The sequence below is a fragment of the Elephas maximus genome, chromosome 10, assembly GCF_024166365.1.
Source record: "Elephas maximus indicus isolate mEleMax1 chromosome 10, mEleMax1 primary haplotype, whole genome shotgun sequence".
Taxonomy (NCBI): domain Eukaryota; kingdom Metazoa; phylum Chordata; class Mammalia; order Proboscidea; family Elephantidae; genus Elephas; species Elephas maximus.
The window spans coordinates 75950234-75975887 of NC_064828.1; the positions used below are offsets into that span (position 1 = coordinate 75950234).

The window sequence follows — 25654 nt, forward strand, 5'->3', positions numbered from 1 at the left end:
CTTGATCCATCACCTTTTGGCATCCAGATTTGCTAATGAGAAGTTGTGATGGCTGATTTTATGTGTCAACTTGGTAGGCTATGGTGCCCAATTGTTTGGTCAAATACTAGTCTTGATGTTGCTATGAAGTCTGTGATTAGCATTTAAATCAGTTATCTTAAATTAGCAGATTACCCTCCTTAATGAGGGCAGGCCTCATCCAATCAGTTGAATGGCCTTAAGAGCAAAAACTGAGGTTTCCTGAGGAAGGATCCTGTTTTAAGATTAAACAGTCAAGGCTGCAGGAACTTCCAGTCTGTTTCCTGACTTGCAGGGCTCCACAACTGAGTGGGCCAATTCCTCAAAATAAATCTCTCTATATATTTCTGGTTCTGTTTCTCTAGAGAACCCTAAGACAGAAGTCTAATGCAAATCTAATTCTTGTTCCTATGTGATTTCCTCCCTCTCTTTGGGGCCATTTAGTCCCGGGGTGGTGCAAATGGTTAAGTACTCAGCTATTAACCAAAACCTTGGCAGTTCGAATCCACCCTTAGGCACCTCGGAAGAAAGCTTAGTGTCCTACTTTCAAGAGATCACAGCAACTGAAAACTCTAGGGAACACAGTTCTACTCTGAAACATGAGTTACCATCAGTCAGAATCGACTTGATGGCAATAAGTTTTTGGGGGGGGAGATGATGAGGGGACTTCTAAGATTTTGTATTTACGTTTAAGGTTCTGAAACTTCACAGTGCTATGTCTTAGCGTAGGTATTTTTCATTCACTACACTTGACTGTTTGATCTCTTAATCTGAAGAGTGAAGTTCTGGGATAGTTTCCTGTTATTTCATTTAGTAATCCACCACTTCACCTCTTTTTTTTTTTTTTTTTTTTTTACAACTTTCACTTTTAAAACTGTTAGTCTGATGTTAGACCCCTGTATTGATCTTCTGTGGCTTTTTTTTTCTTTTCTCACTTTGTCTCTTTTAATTCTTTCAAGGAGATTTCTTCACCTGCCATCTTAACCAGTTGCTGTCAAGCTGGCTCCAACTCATGGTGACCCGTTTGTGTCGAGAGTAGAAGTGTGCTCCATGCGGTTTTCAATGGCTGTTTCAGGAGATTGATTGCCAGGACTGTCTTCTGCGGCACCACTGGGTGGACTCAAACGGCCAATCTTTTGGTTAGTAACCAAGCACATTAATAATTTGCATTACCTGGGGATTCCAACCTACACCTTACAACCGTTTTTTATTTTCAGTATTTTTAATTTTTAAAAGTTCTCATTTTGATAAACTCTCATTTTCTATTGTTTTATGAATGTAATGTCTCCAGAACTTTTTAGCCAGTTTTCACTTATAGCATTGTCTTATGGCCTAGAGATCTTGAATAACATGGTTTTTAATGTTTATCTAGTGTTCCATCAAAATATCAAAATGTACCAAAGATTTTTAGCACTATGAAGCATGGACAGATCTGTTTTCAATGACCCGCCTAGTAGTAGTGGGAAGGACAAATTAGAGCACAGATTAGAGACAGTGGGAAATGATGAAAGCCTTAGATAAGGCAGTGGTGTGTTTGGGGAGGGATGGGTGGGTAAAGGCAAAATGACTTGGTGAAAGAAAGGGAAGAGAGAAGTTCGAAATGATTCTCAGGTTTCTGGTTTGAACAACTATAAGACCTGATGGTTTAACTTCTCCAAATACACGTCTGAACACATTAAACAATTACTTATCTACTGTGGAGTCTCAGGTAAGTTAAGCTAGATCACAGCCTAAAGATAAGTTGCATTATTGTGTATAAAAATAATTCTTTTCCCCAGCATTACAGCTTCAAAGATTAGTCATTATTAACATTTAAAGAGAAGTGTGAAAGGTTCTAATGCAACATTTGTGTTTTCCAGGACAATATTTCTAATTTAAAAGGTATTTTAATTTTTAATGAAGTATAAATAAAGATGCCCAATCTTTATAGAGATCAATTTCTTTTATTAAGACTAGTTAGAGAAACACTCAAAAGGAAAGATGAAACATCAGCAATGAACAAAAATTCAAGTTTCAAAATCACAGATGAAACACTGTGGAAGAGAGTTTTGTCAAAAAATATTATCAAAAGAATATTTTGAAATAAAAAGTCGGCCCACTATTACGTTTTAATTTTTGTATATTCTTTGAGTCTCAAAATGAATTTTACAAGCTAATTTCCTTTTCATCAGCTAAACGCCTATTTAGTTTTTAACCAGTATTAAAATATAGATGTAATATTTACTAAATATATTATTTTAGATAGATACCAGTTTATTTCTAAAAAAAATTTTTTTTTTTATTTCGAGTCATTAAGATATTCACATTTAAATATTTCAGTGTAATCTATGTATATTAAGCAAGCAGAAACTGCTCAAATGAAGAAAAAAGCGTGATCTGGCTTCATAAACAATGAAGGAAATTTAACTTGTAAAAAACTGAGCTTAAGAAACAGCCAAAACCATATCTTACTACATCTTACCAGCCATCTACTTCTAAAGAGTCCTTACCAAAGCTATTTCTTTAAACCTGACATTTACTAACTCAACAGATACGTTTTAAAAATGAAGAACATAATTTTTCCTCCAAATTGCTGCTTTTATACTCAACTGATTGCTTTAACGAAATAATTTTAAAATAGGTGATGACCTGAATTAAATCATTCTCAACATTCCTTCCAGGACAGTTTGCTAACTGGCTTGTTTTTACATACATAAGTTTTAAACATGTATACCATAGGTAGTAGACAGAAATAATTACTTGAAACTATAAAACATATCAAGTAAACTCCCAATTTAACATCACTACTTTTTTCTTCTCTTGTAAGAATCATTACTGTGAACTCGCACGCGCTGGTGCACAGAGGACGTTATTTTCATGCTGTCTTTCTTTGTGAAGGTCTTCTCTATAGCCCCAGGTTTCCAAAGCAGCAACTGTGCATCTTCTCCCCCAGTCAGCAAAGACTCGTCCTGCGTATTCCAACAGAAAGAACGGACTGTAGCAGCATGCCCTCCCTGAAGGCTCATCACATGGTTCAATCCTGATGTGGTACAGCTCAGTAAGTGGATCCTTCCCGTGTTTGTTCCTCCAATGACAAACAATTTGTCCATCTTTTCATGATATAGGCCACCAACCAAATAGTCCAAAATACTTTCTTTCACCTTAATTACTTCTCTGACATCCTGGACGTTCAAAAGTGTAATTGGTTCATCAGTATCCAGGTGATTCAGATCCCACCAACAAAATCCTTCATCATGTGTCATGCAGTAAATCTGTCTATAATCTTTCCCGGACCAACCAATATAGCTTACTGATGAAATGGAATTGCAGGTTGTAACCACTGCATCCTCTTCATTATCAGCACTAATATCATATACATTCACCAGGCCATCAGTTGAACCCGAGACTACCATGTTAGGGTTGCTGGGATGGAAACGTACTTGAGTGATATCATCACTATGTGTCTCTGAATATGTGCCAAGTGGGTCTCTCATAGTAGACAAATCCTGAGAATTAATTCTTGCATCCCAAAATACTAACAATGCATCATCATCAAGTTTTTCTGTACCAGCACAAATGACATGATCATTACAGCTGATATCAAAACTGATAAAAATATTGGAAGGGTAACCCTTGAACAGCTGGACAGGTTTTTCACTGGTTAATCGAGCATCCCAACATTTTATAGTGCCATCAGTACATGCTGAATATACACTGCCACAGGAGTTTGCAAATCTGACTCCGTTAAGAAGTCCAGGATGTCCACTAAATTCTCGTACCACGTTTAACCTTTCCTTATCATATATTCTGATTGATCCATTAGAACACAAAACAGCAACCAAGTTTCCTTTTTCTGCCTGTACAGTCTTTGATGTGTCTATACCAAGCAGATAAGTGGGCTCTTTATTTTCTGAAGAACGTTTAACAATGTGCAAATTAGCAAATTCTTCCTCAATCTTCTCCATATCAAGAGTAGCATCCAAAGGTAGTAAAAATCTGTTAAAAAAATAAAATTTAAATTAAACTCCAAGGTTCTCTAAAATTGTAATTATATCAAGAAAAAAAATAGTAATTATATAAAGAAAATTTTCCTGGGAGCTGGCATAATACACAAGAAATAAAATCTGTTCTAGTATTTTAATCATTTCTCTGTTACGTTTTAACTAAAACTGAATTGCCTCCTTTTAGTTCACTCCTTAGTACTCAGTTTACCATATACATTTTATGCCAGTAAGATCATCAAAAAACACAAACATATACCTCTTAGCAATTCCTTTTAGCTAAAAACCAATTATTGGTCCTAACCATAGTCCTTGGCATTGACTAGGATCTCCACTTGGAATACAGTCTTCTCCTGGCCCCAGCTGCCTATGCAATTTTCAATCTTAAACATAGCTGTGGTGGGCAGAAAAACGGCCTCCCAAAGATGCCCACGTTCTAATTCCTGTAATCTGTGCATATGTCTGGTTATGTGGCAAAGGGCAATTAAGGATGCAGATAGAATTAAGGCTGCTAATCAACTGACCTTCGAATAGAATTGTCTTAGGCAGTTCAAAAATCCACCAGGTGCTCCTTGGAAGCCCTGTGGGGCAGTTCTACTCTGTCTTATACGGTCGCTATGAGTGCAGAATCCACTCGATGGCAATGGATTTGGTTTGTTTTTTTTTTTTAAGCTCCCCAGCTGATTCCTTTATTTTTTTTTTAAATCAAGTGCAGTTTGTTGTTAACCGGAAATGCAAACTGGGGACTACCTGTACTAACTTAAGAGCTGATACAAGGATTAACTGAAATAATGTATACAATGCACTCAGCACAATGTCTGGTATATCATGCTCCATATTCAACAAATATTAGGTAAAATTACCAGTATCATCACTCCAATACCACTAATACAATGTAGGGGCGGTTTTAGATTTATTCAGAGAGGCTCCAAACAGCATAATTACACCAATGGGCAAAAATATAAAAAGGTGGATTTGGGTTCAATATAGGGGTAAGTACCTTTTTAATTCTGAATATTTAAAAACATTTTTAAAAGTTAGTAATACAAGGAACACACACACACAGCCCTTCACCTCCTAGACTCATCAACTGTTAACTTCTTGCCATATGTGCTTTCTGTCTCTCGCTACACAGACACATATGCACGCACGCACTTATTTTTTGATGAACCATTTGAAAGCTAGTTGTAGATACAGTATCTCTTCATTTTTAAATACATGAGCACAAAAGCACCTCCTTAAACTTGCCAGTTGCCTCATAAATTGTTCCACATTCTGGATTCGTCTGAGTGTTTCCTCGTGATAAGATTACTGTGGATTACCTCTCAACAGAAAGAAAACAAAAATCCACACAACTGGAGCAATAAGCAACATCATGATAAACAGAGAAAAACTGAAGTTGTCAAGGAGTTCATTTTACTTGGATCCACGATCAATGCCCAAGGAAGTGGCAGTCAAGAAATCAAACGACATATTGCACTGGACCAATCTGCTGCAAAAGACCTCTTGAAAGTGTTAAAAAGCAAAGATATCACTTTAAGGACTAAGGTGCACCTGACCCAAGCCACAGTGTTTTCAACCGCCTGATAGGCATGCAAAACCTGGACAATGAATAAGGAAGACGGAAGAATTGATGCCTTTGAATTATGGTGTTGGCAAAGAATACTGAATATACCATGAACTGCCAAAAGAACAAAAAGATCTTTCTTGGAAGAAATACAGCCAGAACGTTCCTTAGAAGAAAGGATGGTGAGACTTCATCTCACATACTTTGGACATGTCGTCAGGAGGGACCAGTCCTTGGAGAAGGACATCATGCTGGGTAACGTAGAGGGTCAGCAAAAAAGAGAAAGATCCTCAATGAGATGGATTGACACAGTGGCTGCAACAACGGGCTCAAGCGTAACAACCACTAATAGGATGAAGCAGGACCAGACAGTGTTTCGTTCTGTTGTACACAGGGTCGCTATGAGTCAGAACTGACTCGATGGCACCTAATAACAGTCTTTAAGCCTCACATGGAAAAATTTTGTGTAAGAATCAGGTAAGTCTGAAAGTGGTGAGCTTCCTTCACCATTAGTATTTAAAGAGTAAATGACTACTTGCCAGGTATGCTGGGGGTAGTTACCACCACAGCATAACTGTTGGTTCTCCAACTGAGACAGGCAAGAGATTGGACTGGCTATAATTAAGTAACCTTTGATTCACTATTCTTGGAATCTAAACCTAAGTGCAGACCACCATATAACTTTTACTGCTAGCACTCAAGAACTACTTGTGATTAACAAACTAGGTGCTCAGACAAGATAAGAGGCTACATTCCAACACCCTGTGTGCTTGGCCAGCTATAATTAAAAACCTCTGATTCAGTATTCTTGGAATCTAAATTTAAGTGCAGGCCACTGTATAACTTTTACTGCTGGCACCCGAGGACTACTTGTGACTAACAAACTAGGTGCTTAGACAAGATAAGGGGCCATATTTTCTAACCCTACAAAAAACATGCTCTACCAGCTATAAATTACTGATAATCCTCCTGAGTTGTTTTTCAAGTCCCCCACCAGGTGCAGAACACGTGCAGTAAAAATCAAAGTAACCTATGAATGACCTTCCACATGAGATAATCATGAACAAAGATCCCGTGCCAAGACTTGAACCAAGATCCAGAGATATCACGCATGTGCAACATCCCAGAATAAGTCCTGTTCGACATCCCAGCAGCTTTTGTGACAGACTCCATCTTAGTTCCAGCAACCTCTGCGAGGAAATCCATCTTGAATTCCAACTGCGCATGCATTTGATTTACATAATCCCTCCCCTTCTCCTGAAAATCTCCACCCATCTAATGAATAAAGATAATACCTTTTTATAAGCCCTAAGAAATCCTTCGTTCAGAGAGAGGCTGGAGGCTAGCATAGGTGAAAACCCCTCTCCATCTCTCCCTCACAAGCCTTTTCCTAATGAACTTTCGTTCGTGTGGAGCCTCTGCGCCTCTCTGGTCATTCTTGATCAGAAGAAGGTAAGAACCTAAGCAGAGCTTAGTCCTGAGGTGGGAAGCCCTGCCCTGTAACACAACCAAGACAGGCTAATGTGGCCTTCTTTCCTTGTACATGTCAATGCTGCACCTGCCTCAGCACCATCACAATAGCAGTTTCTCTCCCTGGAATATTCTTTCTCTGTATTTTTGCATGAGTAATTCCCCCCGTTGGTCAGGTCTCAGTCTATACCACCTCCTCAGAGACCGTCTCTAATCAGTCAACACATATAGCCCGTGTCACACTGGTCTGCTTTGTTTATTTAAAAACAGAAAATGTTTGAAAGAAAATGTTTACTTATGAAATATTTCAAATGTATAAAATATAGAAAAAAGCATAACAGATACCCCATACTTGTACCCAGATTTAACAGATGTTAATACTTTGCCATTTGTTTCAGTGTTAAAGAAATGAAACACCACAGACACAACTAGAAGTTTACGCCTATGACTATGTATTTATTAAAACGGCATCATATTATATCTTTTTTAAAATTTGTTTTACTCAGTATTTTTTTAAAACCCCATTTTACTGTTAAACTTATTACCTAGCCCTTTCCTGCTTATTTATTTGTTATCAATAAACTTGCTGAATAAGTGAATGAGTCACTGATTCAACTTCCATGCATCAAGAGCTCAAGAGTTCTAGGAACAACAGAATAAACCCAAAAGGATGCTGTGTGTGTCTGTGTGTTTAGTCTTGTCTACTTGAGTGGTCTAAGAACGTTCCTCGCATGTGTTGTTTGTTTTATAGGCCTGGCTAATCTGGCTGATCATGAAAATTACTAAAATAATGGCATTTTTTAAAGCTGTACTTTTTTTTTAAACAAAGCACAAAAGGACATATAGAGGAATATTTTATATTTGTGAAGAAAAATACATTATTTAATGCATTTTTTTTTTACCACAAACTATTCAACTATACCATACAATGTTTATTTATTTAAGAATATACTGCTGATATACACCAATGAAGAAAACCTTTTAAATTTCACATGGAGGAAAAAAAAAAAAAAAGCCCATTCTTGAAATATACAAAATGTTAACAGGAGCTTATAAAAGAAAAAATTCTTTGCTATTGCTTCATATTGATGTCTACATATGAAAGATCAGATTGGTGCCAATTTTAAACAAGAAGGACATTTAATGTGGCTTTTAAGCTAATAGAAATTACAGGGCTATGAGTTCCCACTGCTACCCCTAGGCCAGGCAGCAGTAGTGTACACCTTCCCTCCATATACTGCTGGAGAGTCTGCTTCACATTGCAGCAGTCCTCTGCAAAGCTTCAATTCAAAGATTCTGGGGACCGGAATAAGGAGGCAGGCCCAGTGGGCCCCAGATGGAATGCTGTAGGAAATAACTCTTTAAGACTGTAGCAATGATAACAATGGCAATGGACAGCCACTTCGCACAGTGTTTAAATGCAGTACAGTACTTCAAAAAAATATGATAGAAGAAAGATATTAGAAGTAAGGTAGGTATACCTGACAATATTCTGAAGATACGGGCCTTTAATTCATCTACATATAAACAGTAAGACAGCTTAATTTTTTGAAGAAAAACATGAAAACTCCTAAACATAATTTAGTTTATGTTTTAACACCTTAACATGCAATTGAGTCATATATGAAATATAAACTCCCAAGACTATAGAGTTAATTCTTAATTTTGCATACTAATGAATTATTCCAAAATAATGAATATATATTCTTTTACTTCCCTGTATACCCCATCTGGAAACCCTGGTGGCATAGTGGTTAGTTACTATGGCTGCTAACCAAAAGGTCAGCAGTTCAAATCCGCCAGGTGCTCCTTGGAAACTCTATGGGGCAGTTCTGCTCTGTCCTGTAAGGTCGCTATGAGTCGGAATCGACTCAACGGCAACAGGTTTTATACCCACATCTGAGTTTCCTTTGCCTAAGCCTCTTTCCAGTCTTACAGAGAAGGCATAGGCTCTCTTTTCTTCTTACTGTACACTCTCACAGGGAGACCTCATTCACATTCATACTTTCAAGGGCTACCTATTTGTTAATGATCCCATTTATCTATTTACCAATCTGCATTTACAACCCCCTACTGGGGATTTCTTTTTTACTGGCGATTTCTCCTTGAATATGTCCCCCATGCCCTAAAACAAAACTGTTCATTTATGCTCCCCTATCCCAACCCTTCCCCTTAAAAAAAAAAACAAAAAAACACTTTATACTTCTCAATTTTAAATAATGGTATTGGCACCACGAGTACTGGCGTCACAACAGCACTCTGATCTACCTGGTTATCCAAACCAGACACCCTGGGAAATATCTAGCTCTCCTTATACTCAGGGCTCTCATCCAATCAATTTTCAAATCCATTTTTTGGGCTATAGGCTATACTATTAGGTTAAACCTTAAGATATTACTATTTCTATGAATCAAAGAAATATTGGCAGTTTCATATGGTCAACCTAACAAAAACATATGAAGCAAGCAAATAATCAAGATTAACACATTTTTAATCTTTCCTCTGTTAGATTCATAAAAGGAAGGTTTACCTTAGCATTCTAGATCTCAACAGGCTAAGGAATATTATAGTGACAGCTGGGGAAGTGAATCAAGCCTTTCTTATGTAGCTATCAAAAAGCAAATGAAAAAAAGGAGGGGTACAATAGAGCACCAAAGCAAAAAATCGGGGAGAGGAATGAAGGTAAGTCAGAAGAGAATAGTAAAGAGAAGAGAGAAAGGAAGGGATGAAGGGAAGTTACTGCTGCTACCTCTTGAATCATACACTGCAGTCCTCACCTTTCCCAAGACAGAGATGTGACAAAAAGGGGTCTAGATAAAGGGAAAGTTTAGTAAAGTATTTGGCTAAAAAGAATTTTTCTTCATTAAAAAAATAAAAAGTTTTACCGTTGAGTTAGAGGATGTAGCAAGCCACCACTGTAATACTGGGTCTAACAGTTCTGGAAATGGAGGGAGAACAAGTACTAATATCCTTCAATGAGCCACCTAGTTCAGAACAGGAAATAGCAGAATTGTGGAGCCATCACTATTGTTGCACCTCTTGAGACACAGAATTCTCATGGCTGAACATAATGTAGTAGCTGGAAGCTATTTTTACAAAGATACCCCAACAGGACAGTAGTCCTCAAGTGAGGTCAGAATATTAAATTCTGATGAACTGCCATCCTGTAACACCTTAGATGGGAAAAGCTGACGAATCTTTGCTCTGGACAGTCTGTACTTAGATAATTAAGAGTTGCCTACTTAATGAAAAGCCACTAAGCTTAAGTATGAACTTGCCTTGTGGCTTTTAGAGATTGAAATGCAGAGGCCCAGCCAATGTCCCAAGCGACAGGAGAAACATAATGGGAAAGGTCACTCAGAAATGGGCTCTTATAACTTCGCAATCCACACTTATAATTTAACTACAATAATGCTACCACATCTATTAAATTGGGCTAGGAAAATTGAGCCTCACAGACAAGATAATCGTAATTTGAGTTCAACAAATGCTAGGCTATGTGTTAGAGATGTACATCTAGTTTTTTTGTGTGTGTGCGTGTGCTTTAAGTCAAAGTTTACAAATCAAGTCAATCTCTCATACAAAAATTTACACACACACCTTGCCAGTACACTCATTCCCTCCGTTCTCTCTTTTCTAGTCCATTTGGCCAGCTTCTGACCCCCTCCACCTTCCCATCTCCCCTCCAGATAGGAGATGCCAACAGTCTCTTGTGTCTACTTGACACAAGAAGCTCACTCTTCACCAGGATCATTTTCTATCCCATTGTCCAGTCCAAACCCTGTCTGAAGAGTTGGCTTTGGGAATGGTTCCTGTTTTGGGCTAACAGGGCCTGGGGACCATGACCACCAGGGTCCTTCTAGTCTTAGTCAGACCATTAAGTCTGGTCTTTTTATGAGAATTTGGGGTCTGCATCCCACGCATCCCACTGCTCTCCTGCTCCCTCAGGGGTTCTCTGTTGTGTTCCCTGTCAGGGTGGTCATCGGTTATAGCCGGGCACCATCTAGTTCTTCTGGTCTCAGGCTGATGTAGTCTAGTTTATGTGGCCCTTTCTGTCTCTTGGGCTCATAATTACCTTGCGTCCTTGGCGTTCTTCATTGTTTGTTCCAGGTGGGTTGAGACCAAGTGATGCAACATAGATGGCTGCTTGCTAGCGTTTAAGACCCCAGACCCCACTCTCCAAAGTGTGATGCAGAATGTTATCTTAATAGATTTTATTATGCCAATTGACTTAGATGTCCCCTGAAACCATGGACCTCAAAGCCCCGCCCCTGCTACGCTGGCCTTTGAAGTGTTCGGTTTATTCAGGAGGCTTCTTTGCTTTTGGTTTAGTCCAGTTGTGCTGACCTTGCCTGTACTGTGTGTTGTCCTTCCCTTCACCTAAAATTGTTCTTATCCACTATCTAATTAGTGAAAACCCTTCTCCCTCTCCCTTCTTGTAACCATCAAAGAATATTTTCTTCTCTGTCTGAACTATATCTCGAGTTCTTATAATAGTAGTCTTATACGATACTTGTCCTTTTCCAACTGACTAATTTCACTCAGGTCAATGCCTTCCAGATTCCCCCACATTATGACATGTTTCATGGATTCATCACTGTTCACTGATGTGTAGTATTCCATTGTGTGAATATACCATAATTTATTTATCCATTCACCCGTGGATGGCCACCTTCGTTGCTTCCATCTTATTGGTATTGTAAACAGTGCTGCAATGAACATGGGTGTGCATTTGTCTGTTTGTGTAACGGCTCTTATTTCTCTGGGATATATTCCAAGGAGTGGGATTGCTGGATTGTATGGTAGTTCTATTTCTAGCTTTTTAGAAAGCGCCAAATCAATTTCCACAGCGGTTGTACCATTTTACATTCCCACCAGCAGTGTATAAGTGTTCCAATCTCTCCACAACCTCTCTAACATTTATTATTTTGTATTTTTTGGATTAATGCCAGCCTTGCTGGAGTGAGATGGAATCTCATTGTAGTTTTGATTTGCATTTCTCTAATGGCTAATGATCGTGAACATGTCCTCATATATCTGTTTGCTACCTGAATGTCTTTAGTGAAATGTCTGTTCATATCCTTTGCCCATTTTTTAATTGGGTTATTTGTCTTTTTGTAGTTGAGTTTTTGCAGTATTATGTAGATTTTAGAGATCAGCCACTGATAGTAAATGTCACAGCTAAAAACTTTTTCCCAGTCTGTAGGTAGTCTTTTTACTCTTTTGGTGAAGTCTTTGGATGAGCATAGGTGTTTGATTTTTAGGAGCTCCCAGTTATCATGTTTCTCTTCTGTATTGTTAGTAATGTTTCGTATACTGTTTATGCCATGTATTAGGGCTCCTAGCATTGTCCCTATTTTTTCTTCCAGGAGCTTTACCATTTTAGATTTAGGTCTTCAATCCATTTTGGTTAGTTTTTGTGAATGGTGTGAGGTATGGTTCTTGTTTCATTTTTTTTGCAGATGGATATCCAGTTATGCCAGCACCATTTGTTAAAAAGACTGTCTTTTCCCCATTTAACTGATTTTGGGCCTTTGTAAAATATCAGCTGCTCATATGTGGATGGATTTATGTCTGGATTCTCAATTCTGTTCTTTTGGTCTATGTATCTGTTTTTGTACCAGTACCAGGCCATTTGGACTACTGTGGCAGTACAATAGGTTCTAAAATCAGGTAGAGTGAGGCCTCCCACTTTGTTCTTCTTTTTCAGTAATGCTTTATTCAAGGCCTCTTTCCGTTCCATATGAAGTTGGCCATTTGTTTCTCCAACTCATTAAAAACTGTCATTGGAATTTGGATCAGAATTGCACTGTATCTATAGATGGCTTTTGGTAGAACAGACATTTTTACAATGTTAAGTCTTCCTATCCATGAACAAGGTATGTTTTTCCACTTATGTAGGTCTCTTTTGGTTACATCTAGTCTTTTAACCCCTAATTATCCAACCTTATAAGATAGGCATTATTATCCCCCACTTTACAGAGGAAATTGAGCTCTGAAATACTAACTTGTCCAAGCTCTCAAAGCTACTAAATGAGAGAACAGATAAAGTTCGACTTGAAATCCAAGTGGTAGTTCAATACTATGCTAACTGTTCTTCTCTACAAGTACTGCAGTATCAACTTTAATTAAGGAATATGCCTATTAGCTCCAAGGGGAGGAATTACATATTAATTCTACATGTTAGCAGAAGAGAACGGGAGCAATATGATTGAAAAACCACACCAACCTACAAAAACATTACAGTAAGCAACCATCATTTACCTTTTTTTTTTTAAGTACTCAGTTGCTAATTAAAATGTTGGTGGTTCAAACATACCCAGTGGCTCCGTGAGAGAAAGACCTGGCAATCTGCTTTCCTGTGATGGTTATGGTTGTGTGTCAGCTTGGCTGGGCCATGATCCTCAGTGGTTTGGCAGGTGTAATGACACAGTTTGGCAGTTATGTAATGATGCAGTCAACCTCCATGATGTGATCTGATGCGATCAGCCAATCAGTTTTAAGGGGCGTTTTCTCAGAGGTGTGGCCTGTATCCAATATATATATGGATGTTCTGGTAAAGCTCACCCACTTGCTCTGGATCCTGCATCTGGCTTGTCATCATCTGAACTCTGGTTCTTGGGACTTGAGCCAGAGGCCTACCACATTACCCGCCGATCTTGGGTTCATCAGCCCCTGCAGCTACATGAGTCAGGAGAAGCCTCTAGCCCAACACCTGACCCAAGCATGAACTTAGGACTTGCCAGCCTCTACAATCTGTGAGCCATTTCCTTAAGGATAAACCTCTCTCTCTCTCTTTCGCTCTCTCTATATATGCATATGTTCACTGGTTTTCCTTCTCTAGAGAACCCACCCTAAGATTTCCCCATAAAGAATACAGCCTAGAAAACCTATGGGGCAGTTTTACTCTGTCATATGGGGTTGCTATGAGTCAAAATCAACATGTCAGTACCCAACAACAACAAAAGAGAACTTTAAAAGAAATCCCCATGTACCAACCAATCATCCACTATGAACATTACATTCCCCAAAAGTTATTCATAGGGACATAGGGGTCAGTTATACATCGTATTTTATTTGAAAGGCAATTAAAAAACTATAGTGGACAGTGTGACTGAACCCCTCAAAGTCATCCCCCTGCCACCAGCCCTGTGTGGCATCAACCTGGGTTCAGGGCTTGACCCCAGTTCCACGGGTGAATCCTGATTAGTCTAAATCAACACGGTAATCCTAACCGTTTTACTAGTAATTGGCTTAGGAACCTAAAATTTTACCAATCTGTGCTTGTATTCCCCTGCCAACTATAATTGTCCAGATGTGGAACACTAGCCCTGAAGTGGATTCAACTCAACTGAGGGGAAAAACTATTATAAGGTTTTACATTCCCTGATTTTTAGTCAGTTTGCAGTATAACTTTTGTTACATGCAGCCAGAAGCCTCCTTACTAATTAAAAACGATCAAACAAAGCTCTGGCTGTCAGAGGCCCCTAAAAAGAAAGATTTAGGAAACATAGCTTAAAAAGTCATATTTCACTCATATTAAAGAGAGAGACTTTTGTTGCTCTCCCCTCCCTATCTTTTAAGCTGTTTTTGTTTAAAAATAAAAGGGAAAAATGAGATACACATAGGAATTCTGAGAAGGCTTTGTAAAAAATCTGTGCTCGGTAATAATGGTAGGATACGTGATTCTAAAGTCATCCACAAAATAAAAAAAAAACAACCAACCAATCACTGGGAAGAAACAATATTTAAAAACTTATATCTAACTCCATCTGGTAAGTTTCTGTGTATTTTAAAAAACGTATTTATATTTTTGAATATCTAATATTGTCATAGTTCAAAATTCAAAAAGATTCCAAAACTACTGTCTTGGAACATCCCTCCCCTTAGGTCCCTGGCCTCTCCTAGGAGGCAACAAATGTCACCAGTTTCTTGTGTATACTTTCAAACACTGCCAATTTGGAGTTTAAGGTAAATAATGAAGTGAAGTATTTTCCAGTTATCAAAAAACTGCCAGTGTGGTACAATAAAAAAAGCAATAGGCTTAAGAAGCAAAAACCCTAATTTCAAACCCCTGTTCTACCACTAACTAGCAAAGTCATCGTGGTATGTATAACCTAACTGCTCTAAGCCCCAGCTTCCTCACCTATAAAAAGGGAATTAAAAAAAAAAAAAAAAAAAAGATGCACGCAACTTCGAGTGCCTACTATGTTAAGTGCTGGAGATTCTGATGTAAAACTGGCTTTTTGTCTTCCAAAAACTGAAACAGGCAAGTAAACAATTACAATATAGGGCAACAGGTGCCAGAACAGAGTTAATCACAGGATGACAGGATGATAACGGAACACAGAGCAGAAATGTGTAGAAGACACAATTCTTGCCACAAAGAAAATAAGCAATACTAACTTCCTTTCTTACCAATTTCTATTTCTTTTGCCTTATTAACACAAATATTAAAACATAACTCTCAAATCTAAGTAAACTAATAACGAATTGAGCTAGTACTTTCTTTAGATTTTATTTTTCATTTTATGAGTACACCACTAAAAAGCACATGAACTTCAATGTTTTAAAAGATGATATTCTAAAATGTGTATGTAGATACTCTTCCCTCAGTAGGTGGAGCTTAATTCTCCTCCCCTTGAATGTGAGCTGGATTTAGCAACTGGCCTTTGAAGAATAGGATATGGAAAGGGTAAAAAATAGTAACTTGGAAGTGCAGTAATCTGAAAGACAACAGCTTAACCAAGTGATAAAGGTTAACACTAGCAGTAATAAATCATGTTTATACCATCTGCCCGCTGGTGTGACATAATGAGAAAGGCACCTCACCTTCTCATTTGGTATTCTTTCCAAAAATCTATAGGCCCAGTTTAATCACTGAAGGTCATTCCACAAAATACCTGGCCAGTACTCTTCAAAAGTTTCAAGGTCATGAAAAACAAGGCCAGAGTGAGAAGCTCTCACAAATTAGAAGAGACTTAGTGGCATTAGTGGTTAAGAGCTACAGCTGCTAACCAAAAGGCTGGCAGTTTGAATCCACCAAATGCTCCTTGGAAACCCTATGGGGCAGTTGTACTCTGTCCTACAGGGTCTTTATGAATCGAAGTGACTCGACAGCAATGGGTTTTTTTAAGGAGAAACGATAATTAAATGCAACGTGGTATCCTGGAACAGAAAAGTAACATTAGTAGAAAAACTGTTAAAACCTGAATAAACTCTGTAGTTTGGTTAACAGTATCGTAGCGATGTTAATTTCTTAGTTTTGACAAATTGATAAACATACCACCATTAGGTTAACATTAGGGTTGTTGTTGTTAGGTGCCGCTAAGTCAACTGCGACTCATAGCGACCCTATGTACAACAGAACACAACACTGCCTGGTCCTGTGTCATCCTCACAATCCTTATTATGTTTGAGCTCACTGTTGCAGCCACTGTGTCAGTCCATCTCATTGAGGGTCTTCCTCTTCTTCACTGGCCCTCTATTTCACCAACCATGATGTCCTTCTCCAAAGTACCTCAGAGGAAGCTCACCATTCTTGCTTCTAAGGAGCATTCTGGCTGTACTTCTTCCAAGGCAGATTTGTTTGGACTTCTGGCAAACCATGGTATATTCTACATTCTTCTTAAACACCATACTTTAAAGGCATCAATTCTTCAGTCTTCCTCTTTCACTGTCCAGCTTTCACATGCACAGGAGGTCACTGAAAATACCATAGCTTGGGTCAGGCGTACCTTAGTCCTCAAAGTGACATTTTTGCTTTTGAACATTTTAAAGAGGTCTTTTGCAGCAAATTTGCCCAATGCAATGCGTCATTTGATTTCCTGACTGGCTGCTACCAAGGGTGTTGATTGTGGATCCAAGTAAAATGAAAATTCTTGTGACTTCAATATATTCTCCATTTATCATGATGTTGCACACTGGTCCAGTTGTGAGGATTTTTGTTTTATGTTTAGGTGTAATCCACATTAAAAGCTACAGTCTTCTATCTTCATCAGTAAGTGCTTCAAATCTTCTTCACTTTCAGCAAGCAATGTTGTGTCATCTCGTATCTCACATCGTTAATGAGTCTTCCTCCAATCCTGATGCCCTGTCCTTCTTTATATAGTCCAGCATCTCAGATTATCTCTCAGCATACAGACTGAATAAATATGGTAAAAGTATACAACCCTGACATACACCTTTCCTGACTTTAAATCCCCTTGTTCTCTTCAAATGATTGCCTCTTGGTCTATATACAGGTTCTTCATGAGCACGATTAAGTGTTCTGGAATTCCCATTCTTCACAATGTTTTCCATAATTTGATATGATCCACACAGTCGAATGGCTGTGCATAATCAATAAAACACAGGTAAACATCTTTCTGGTATTCTCTGCTTTCAGCCAAAATCCATCTGACATTACCAATGATATCCCTTGTTCCACGTTCTCTTCTATTTTCGGCTAGAATTTCTGGCAGCTCCCTGTCCACGAACTGCAGCAACCACTTCTGAATGATCTTCAGCAAAATTTTACTTGTGTGTGATATTAATGATATTAATATTAATGATACTGTTCAATAATTTCCTCATTCTGTTGGATCACCTTTCTTTGGAATAGGCACAAATATGGATCTCTTCCAGTTGGTTGGCCAGGTAGCTGTCATCCAAGTTTATTGGCATAGACAAAATGAGCACCTCCAGTGCTGCATCTGTTTGTTGAAACATCTCAATTGGTATTCTGTCAATTCCTGGAGCCTTGTTTTTCGCCAATGCCTTGAGTGCAGCTTGGGCTTCTCTGCTTCAGTACCAATGATCCTTGATAATATGCTATCTCCTGAAATGGTTGAACACTGTCCAATTCCATCCGTTTAGTACAGTGACTCTGTGTATTCCTTCCATCTTCTTTTGATATTTCCTGCATCATTCAACATTTTGCCTATAGAATCCTTCAATAAGGCAACTCGAGGCTTCAATTATTTCTTTTTTAGCTTGAGAAATGCCAAGCGTGTTCTTCCCTTTTGGTTTCCCAGCTCTTTGTTCATTTCATTATAATACTTTACTTATAATACTTATGATTTTACTACAACACTTTACATTAGGGTATGCTGGGTGAAGGGAACACACGAACTCTGTACTACCTTTGACAACTTTTCTGTAAATCTAACATTATTTCAAAATAAAAAATTGAAACAAAAAAGTCCCTTGGTACATAACATAGATGTTTGGAGGTTCCAGACAGAGGAGGATTTCAAGTACTTATACCCCAGAGGCGTTCTTATGCTGAAAAGCCCTTAAGTCAATCTCAATTCCAGACCTGAAATGGCTATGGCAGGGCAATCTTGACTACCACCAAGCTCTACCATGGTCAACTCCCTGATCCATTTTCATTATAAACTGGACATTATAAAGCAGAGCCAGACAGACTCTCCTTCATCACTACGTTTTTACTTCTTAATTTTGTTTTTGGATGACACGTCTTCAGTATTAGGATGCATGTTTACTAATTGAGTGTGTTTAAATTTTTGGTTCGTAATGTGGATTTTGAGAAATATGATCTGGTAATACGAGCCACCAATGAGGTAAGTGGCACTCCGGCGCCACTGATCTGTGGTATGGCAATGTACCAATGAGAGCTAGAAAAGTAATTTATTGTGGGCACTTTTCCGATAGGTTACATAAAGAACCTCTGGTTTTCCAAATATGACACAGAAAAAACAAAACAAACCCATCAGGGCTCCCCGTCTATCACACAGGAAAGTCATAATTATGCTTGCAAGCCTTATCTCACAGAAATAAAGGGAAAAAATTTACAAAACTAACACATCCGGGAAGCATCACCTAATAAAATGCTCAACCTACACAATGGTGAGGCTCCAACTCCATCTGCTGAGTTTCACGCATTTCAAAATGGACCCACCTTGACGCTAAATGCATTAGAACCAGAATAACACCTTACCTCTGACATACGGAGACATAAAAAGTAAACATAAGATACAAACACCTCCTTCTCTGAAGCAGTACTGAGGAAACGTGAAAATAAAAATCTCAAGAACTCTCACTAATATTCCCAAATTCGGAGAGAAGCCAACCGAAGGAGTAGGCAGACAACCTCAGAAAAACTCTCGGAAGTAAACATTCCTATTTGCTACTATAGGAGCTCAGTAAAGGCAACAAGGGCTGAAAGAGCTTGGTTTTTTGTTTTTTTTTTTAAAGATCTCCAAGCTGTTTGGGAAATGGGAAACAGCCCACATGAGTGAGATACATCTTTGGCTTGATGGAGTGGGACTTGATATAGGACATTTAATGGCATCTGAGAAAAGTGTCCAGGTCTCCCAGCAAGGATTGCCTCAGTCGAGCATATGGCTATTCTTGCTACATGTCATACATCTGATGCATGTCACATTTGGACCAAAGGATTAAGAGGTGGTGGGTTTTCTCTACCTTCTCTTCACCTGTCTGCTGGCTGGATCCAGAGGACTGCAAGACCCTACAGAATGGTGGAGTCCTAAGATGAATGGAGTCTGAGTCCTCACTCATCATATGAAAGGCTAAGTGCTGCCCAGCTAAACCTACATTTGACTCCATCAATCAGTTGTGCATATATCTGAAACACTTATTTTAAAAATCCCCAAAACATAATGGCTCCAAACTCGTCCATTTTTTAAAAAATTAACTTCAAAAGGAATTTTCAAGAACCTGAATCTCTTGTGCCTGAGGAATCACTTGAATTTCACTAATTTTTCACTTTATTTATTTTTCTTTTATTAAATCTAAGTTCAGTTGGCAGAGCACCTGGAAGCAGTAGCTGCTAATATTCCAGGAGAAAATCTGAAAAATCTAATGGCAGCCCTAAAAGCTCTGTGGTGTTGTTAGCGGCAGCTGAGTGTACCCCCAACTTATGGCACCACATGCACAATGGAACTAAGTGCTGCCCTGTCCTCGTGATCATACCACTATGATTCACAGGGTTTTCTTTGGCTGATTTTTAGAACATCACCAAGCTTTTCTTTCTAGTCCGTCTTAGTCTGGAAGCTCCGCTGTTCAGTATCATAGCAACATGCAAGAATTCACTGATAGATGGATGGTACAAAGGCTCTATACTGGACATAAAATTGGCTTATTATTTATCAAGCATATCTAACAGCTCATGTGAAACAAAACTGAGCAGATGAAACTTAGGAATCTTGTTATTAATATTTCACAAAAACTTGAAAGAATAATGTAGAAACAGTTGCTCATTTGCATTATCAGTATGTCCTAGAGGTAACAACATCTTGGGATAAAAGCAATCAATGGTTTATCTTCAGCAGAACCTCTCCCAGGAAACTTTTATAACAATAATGTAGGGAAATTTGTGTGTATGTTTTAAAATAACACAGAATTGGCTTTACAACAATTTGCCACAGAACCATTTGTTTTAAATTGGGAAGAAGTGCTGAATATTCAGTAGAAGATATGCTAAAGTGTCATCTGCTACAATGCCAATGTAATTTTAAATATCATATTCATTAATGACTGAAACTTAATGTCTTTGTAAATTAACCCTGCTTTTTTTTTAGTGAGCCTGAATACGCTATTCTTATTCACATGAATGTTCGAGATACTAGTTGCAGCAACATATGGCATTCCATGCATTAAATACACTAAAATTCTGAGGGAAAGCACAATTTTTAAAGTGCAGGAATCTGTTACCAAGGAAAAAGGAAGGGGGGGGAGGAGGGAATGACAAACATTTTCTCATGCAGTATGAGGTTCCAGATATAACATTCAAAGCATCTTTTAAAAAACAAAGCCATTTTCCTCATTAACATCCTGAAATGTCTAGTTTCTCAAGAAATCTTCCACCCAAAAGTCACCCTTTACAGTAAGCCTGTGAATACCCAGCTTTCTTTAACAAGAACATGAACAATTAACTGCCTTTTCCTTTCCAGAGCAACCAGCTGGTTAACCAACCACAGAGAGAAACCAAGCTTCCCGAGTCACCAGATGTCTTAATTTGGAGCAGCTAGTAGCAATTTTTTTTTTTTTTTAAAGTAGCAATGTGGAATAATCCAATGCTCAAATTGGTACTATATGTTTACTATTTCTTCTTTTTCTAATTCTGAAAGGGTGTGTCTAAAAATTAAACCAAATGCTCTCTTCTCTTTAATAACTGAAAAAAACGGAAAAATAAAAAGAACCACGGCTGCTAACAGAATGTTGGCATCATCAAAGAACTAGCTACTTGAGTATTATGTATGCTATAGTTAGAAATTGATAAGCTGTAACAACATTAAATCTACTCGAAAGTCCTACAGAATTACCCTATTCAATAATTCAAAAGCAATTCTTAAAGGGCTCTGACTCATGGTGACCCTATATGTGCAGAGAACTGTACTCCATAGGGTTTTCAGGTTCTGACCTTTCAGAAGCAGGTCACCAGGCCTATCTTCTGAGGTATCTCTGGGTGGATTTGAACCGTCAACCTTTCAGCTAGTAGTTGAGCCCTTAACTACTTGCGCCACCCAGGGAAGGTTTCCAAGGAGCAGCTGGTGGATTCCAACTTCCAATCCTTTGGTTAGCAGCCGAGTTCTTAATCACTGTGCCACCAGGGCAGAAACATGGTTACATTTCCATTACTGGGGATATTTTAGTTGGAAACCCTGGTGGCGCAGTGGTTACGTGCTACGGCTGCTAACCAAAGGGTCAGCAGTTCAAATCTGCCTGGCGCTCCTTGGAAACTCTATGGGTCAGTTCTACTCTGTCCTATAGAGTCACTATGAGTCGGAAACAACTCGATGGCACTGGGTTGCGTTTGGTTTTTTGGTGCCACCAGGGCTCCATTCTATATATATATACTATATACACACAGAGAGAGTAGATATTTCTAAGTCGAATACACAATGTGAAATTTTCCTCTAAAATGCTCCCTAAAACAGTCTGCAAACAGAAAGATGCTTAAATATATTAATAATTCTTTCAATTTCCACTGTCAACCAGTGGCTGAAATTAGATTAACCCAGACCCTGGACAGCTTATAATCATGTTAACATCTCTTACAATAAAGCAATATTTCATAAATATTTACAAATTACCAGGTAGAAACATTTTCTTTTAAATTCTGAGGTAGGTTCACCATTCATTCAAAAAGGAATGTGCTGCAATGGAAACCAAAGAGTGATAAAACTTATAAATATTTGCAGCTTGTATAATACTCATGTCAAGATACAGTAGGACAGACTAGCTCTCTTAACCACTTTGAGCCATATCATGGGAAGATCTGAATCTAGTAAGTTCTAAATTCATTTCCTCTTTTCTGAACACAGTAAAAGATCCTGGTTATCAGAGAAACAACAAACAAAAGACACAATTCTTGAACCGCCCTGCAAAAGCCGGATATTAAGAGAGAAAAAAAGCTTAGACTTCTTTATAGATCTGATATGAAGGATAACAAGGACTGAAATGAATGTACTATCAATTGTAACTTTACTAAACTTACGAGTTAAACTTAAGCTATCAAACTAATATTTGCCTTCCTTGCCTTTGGCATTGATTACTACTGCCATCTAGCAGCAGGTCCAAAAATTAAAGGAAGACAAAAAATCATTCAGGACATAACTCCAAAGTCTCCAACTCGAAAGATGCTTTAACATATTAATAATTATTTCAATTACCACTCTTAGCCATAACAACAGAGACCGAACTGAATTTTTCTTAGCTCTTTACCTCTCTTCCCCAGGCAATGCAAACCATTACCTCTACGTGAACACCTGGGTTTTATCCTCAACCCTGACCTCGGTTCCAATTCTATAATTCTAATGTCTGCCTACACCCCTACCCCTGGCTGTGACACCAAAACTTCAAATTAAACTCACATACACCTTTATCACCTACTTCTGTTAACTGTGCAATCTTTTCAGTTATCTAGGTTCAAAATCTCAGAATTATCTTTGATTATGGAAGGGATAAACATTACCTGGCTAATAAATCCTACCTTGAAAAGAGCTCTTCACACCTATCTCCTCAGTGCTTGCCCTGCCACCATCCGCCTTCGGTGTCTAAATATCTCTCATCTGCAACTGCAATAATGTCCTAGGTGCCGGCCACACAACAGGGCAGGAAACACTTGATTTAACCACAAGTGGCTCCTGGACAAAGATGACAAGAACAGGACAAATTCTTGCACTCCATAAAAAGAAACATTTTAAGAAAGAGTTTTGTTCTTAGAAAACTAATTTCACATTGCACACACACACAAAAAAAAACAAAATTCAGCATGACACTAAATGGGAAATAAAAACAAATACACGATTTTTCACAAACATTTCTTAAGTATACAAAACTAAATAATAAAAAAGGTGTCATACATTCTTCTGTTGTTTCTGCATGGGCGTAGATGATAAATCAAAGTTTGAACAAGTGAATTACATAATGGATTTCATAGCAATACCAAACTCATCGATATTCTAATAGGTAAAATGTGTTACTTTAGTTGATAAAACATTTTTTTTCCTATAACAGAACTACACAAAGGGTTGCTACTCTTGCTAAGACTCCATATCCTATCCTTGAGTTATCCAGATCCTACTCATGCTTCAAGATCCCTCTGAAATTCTACCAGTACTACAAAATCTTTAATCCAGCCTAAAGTGAGTTTCTAGGTCCTTAGGTGGAGCAAATGGTTCACATCCGACTTACCACCTTAAAGGCACCCAGCAGTCAAAGGGGTTTTTTGGTTTAAAGTAAGTTTCTACTTCCTCTGAATGTCAAAGTATTGCCTGTATTGCTCAATTAGCAATATTTATATACTAAATACAACGCTGTTACATTTGTTATTTATCTGTTATGTTAGTTTTACATACTTTTGTTTCTCCCCACTATACACTTCTTAAGAATAGGGGCCTTGTTTTCTGATTCTTTAATATCACTCCTCTACCAGCCTAGTGCTAACTCCACAGGCTGCCCAAGTAAATTCTACTTCCTGTGGGAGGAGCGTAACCATACAGAAACACACAAAATACACCCAGCGGAGGAAGGCAAGGAGGCAAAGATATGGAACTACACATATATGCAAAACGATGACAGTCTAAACAGGAAAAGACTGAAATCTCAGAAAATAAAACAAAAATCCTCCCAACAATGCCAGCCTTGGAGGCAGCTGTTCCTTTTCCAGAGAAAGCAAGGCTCCTAAATAAGAAATAAATCTTGAGTAATGACAATACCAATAAAACATCCACAATCACAGCTTGGAGAGGGTTAATTCTCCCCAACCTCCTAAGTCACAGGATGCACCCGAAAAGTAGCTGAAGCTAAGGGAAGGGTTAAGGTTTGGGAACATTATCTTACAACCAGTCTTACGTGGTGCCCCCTATTCAGAAAGGACTCAATAAATACCTGCTTGTTTGACGGTAATTGAACAGCTACTCCTATAAATCCAAATTTTGGAATTAAATGATACATTCAAAATGCTATTCTCTCACAAAATATAAGAGCAAACCATCTCACAATTCCAGAATACTGCAATAATTACTATGTGCTTTGCTTACATGATATAAACTTGGTTTGATGCCCCTAAAAAAGAAAAAACAAAGTGATTCTATTTACTGAAGATTTAAAAAAAAGCAAATGATTCACAAATTGTATTCTGCCTATTTTTAGAGTGGCTCAGGGGATTTGTGTGATTCTCAAACTCCTTTCTTAGTTCCTAAAAAAAACCTTTGAGTCTATAAGCTCAGGGGAAAAGAAGAAAGTTCAGAGAATAAAAAGTATTCATAAAAATAACTCAGTACTGCATTAAACACAAATAATAGGCTAAAAAAAATTTTTTTTTCTAATAGAATCACACGAGGAAAAAAAAAAGAACCCATATAAAAAAATTAGCTTCAATACCTATCCTTCTTTCTTGTTTTTTGAAAATAGATGCCCGCCATGCTTACTAACAACTTTGGGGGTGAGCAGTACACAACTGGAGGATCCATGAAGAAAGGGAAGGGCTCTAACAGAATCAGAGCCAAGATAGAAATACTCTGACAGTAGCCAAGAACTGGAAACACAATGGGAAATGAAGGAACCTATCTCTGGGCTGGGCCTAGTCAATATGAGTGAGTTGAAGAGCTGCTGCAGTAGAAAGGGCAGCAGTGTTTTGTGGGAAAAGATCTGCATGAGGAGTCAAGGGGCTTACTCTTTTACCTTCCATAAATCACAGATCTCATCTGAACCTTGGTTTCCCCATATTACCACCAGAATTTACTGGCTGTTTTGTGTGCACCAATGACTTAACAGTAATTACGATGTGCTGAACTCTCGTTATATGCCAGGCACTATTCTAAGTGCTTTATATGTATTATATCACATTTAACCTTCTGGGTAGCCCTATGAGATACTTACTTCCCCCATTTTATAAATAAAGAAAGTACCGTGTAGAAAGGGTAGGAGATTTGCCAGAAGTCACCTGGCTCACAAACTGCAGAGCAGCGACTAGAATACAGTCTGATTCTAGAGCCCACACTTTTAAATGCTTCTTACACTGCTTCTCAAGTAATATAAATGAGGCATTGGTGGTTCAGGGGTAGAATTCTCACCCTCATGCAGAGACCTGGATTCAATTCTTGTCCAACGCACCTCATGCTCAGCCATCATCTGTCTATCACTGGAG

The 25654-nt window shown here is 38.2% G+C and overlaps 1 protein-coding gene across 2 annotated transcripts in view; it reads right to left on the bottom strand.

The window, feature by feature from the left end:
- Positions 1-2013: 2013 nt before the first annotated feature.
- WDR89 (WD repeat domain 89) overlaps positions 2014-25654 on the bottom strand; it is a 31759-nt gene continuing 8118 nt past the window's right edge. The window contains exons 1-2 of one of the 2 annotated variants that reach the window (XM_049899549.1): positions 22994-23142; positions 2014-3993 (exon numbers count right to left, since the gene is read on the bottom strand). In XM_049899549.1, the coding sequence (XP_049755506.1) occupies positions 2802-3962 (1161 nt within the window). In that variant the 5' untranslated portion in view covers positions 3963-3993; positions 22994-23142 and the 3' untranslated portion in view covers positions 2014-2801. Of the gene's footprint in view, positions 3994-22993; positions 23143-25654 lie in introns of those variants that run through there. The other variant, XM_049899548.1, reaches the window with a different exon arrangement.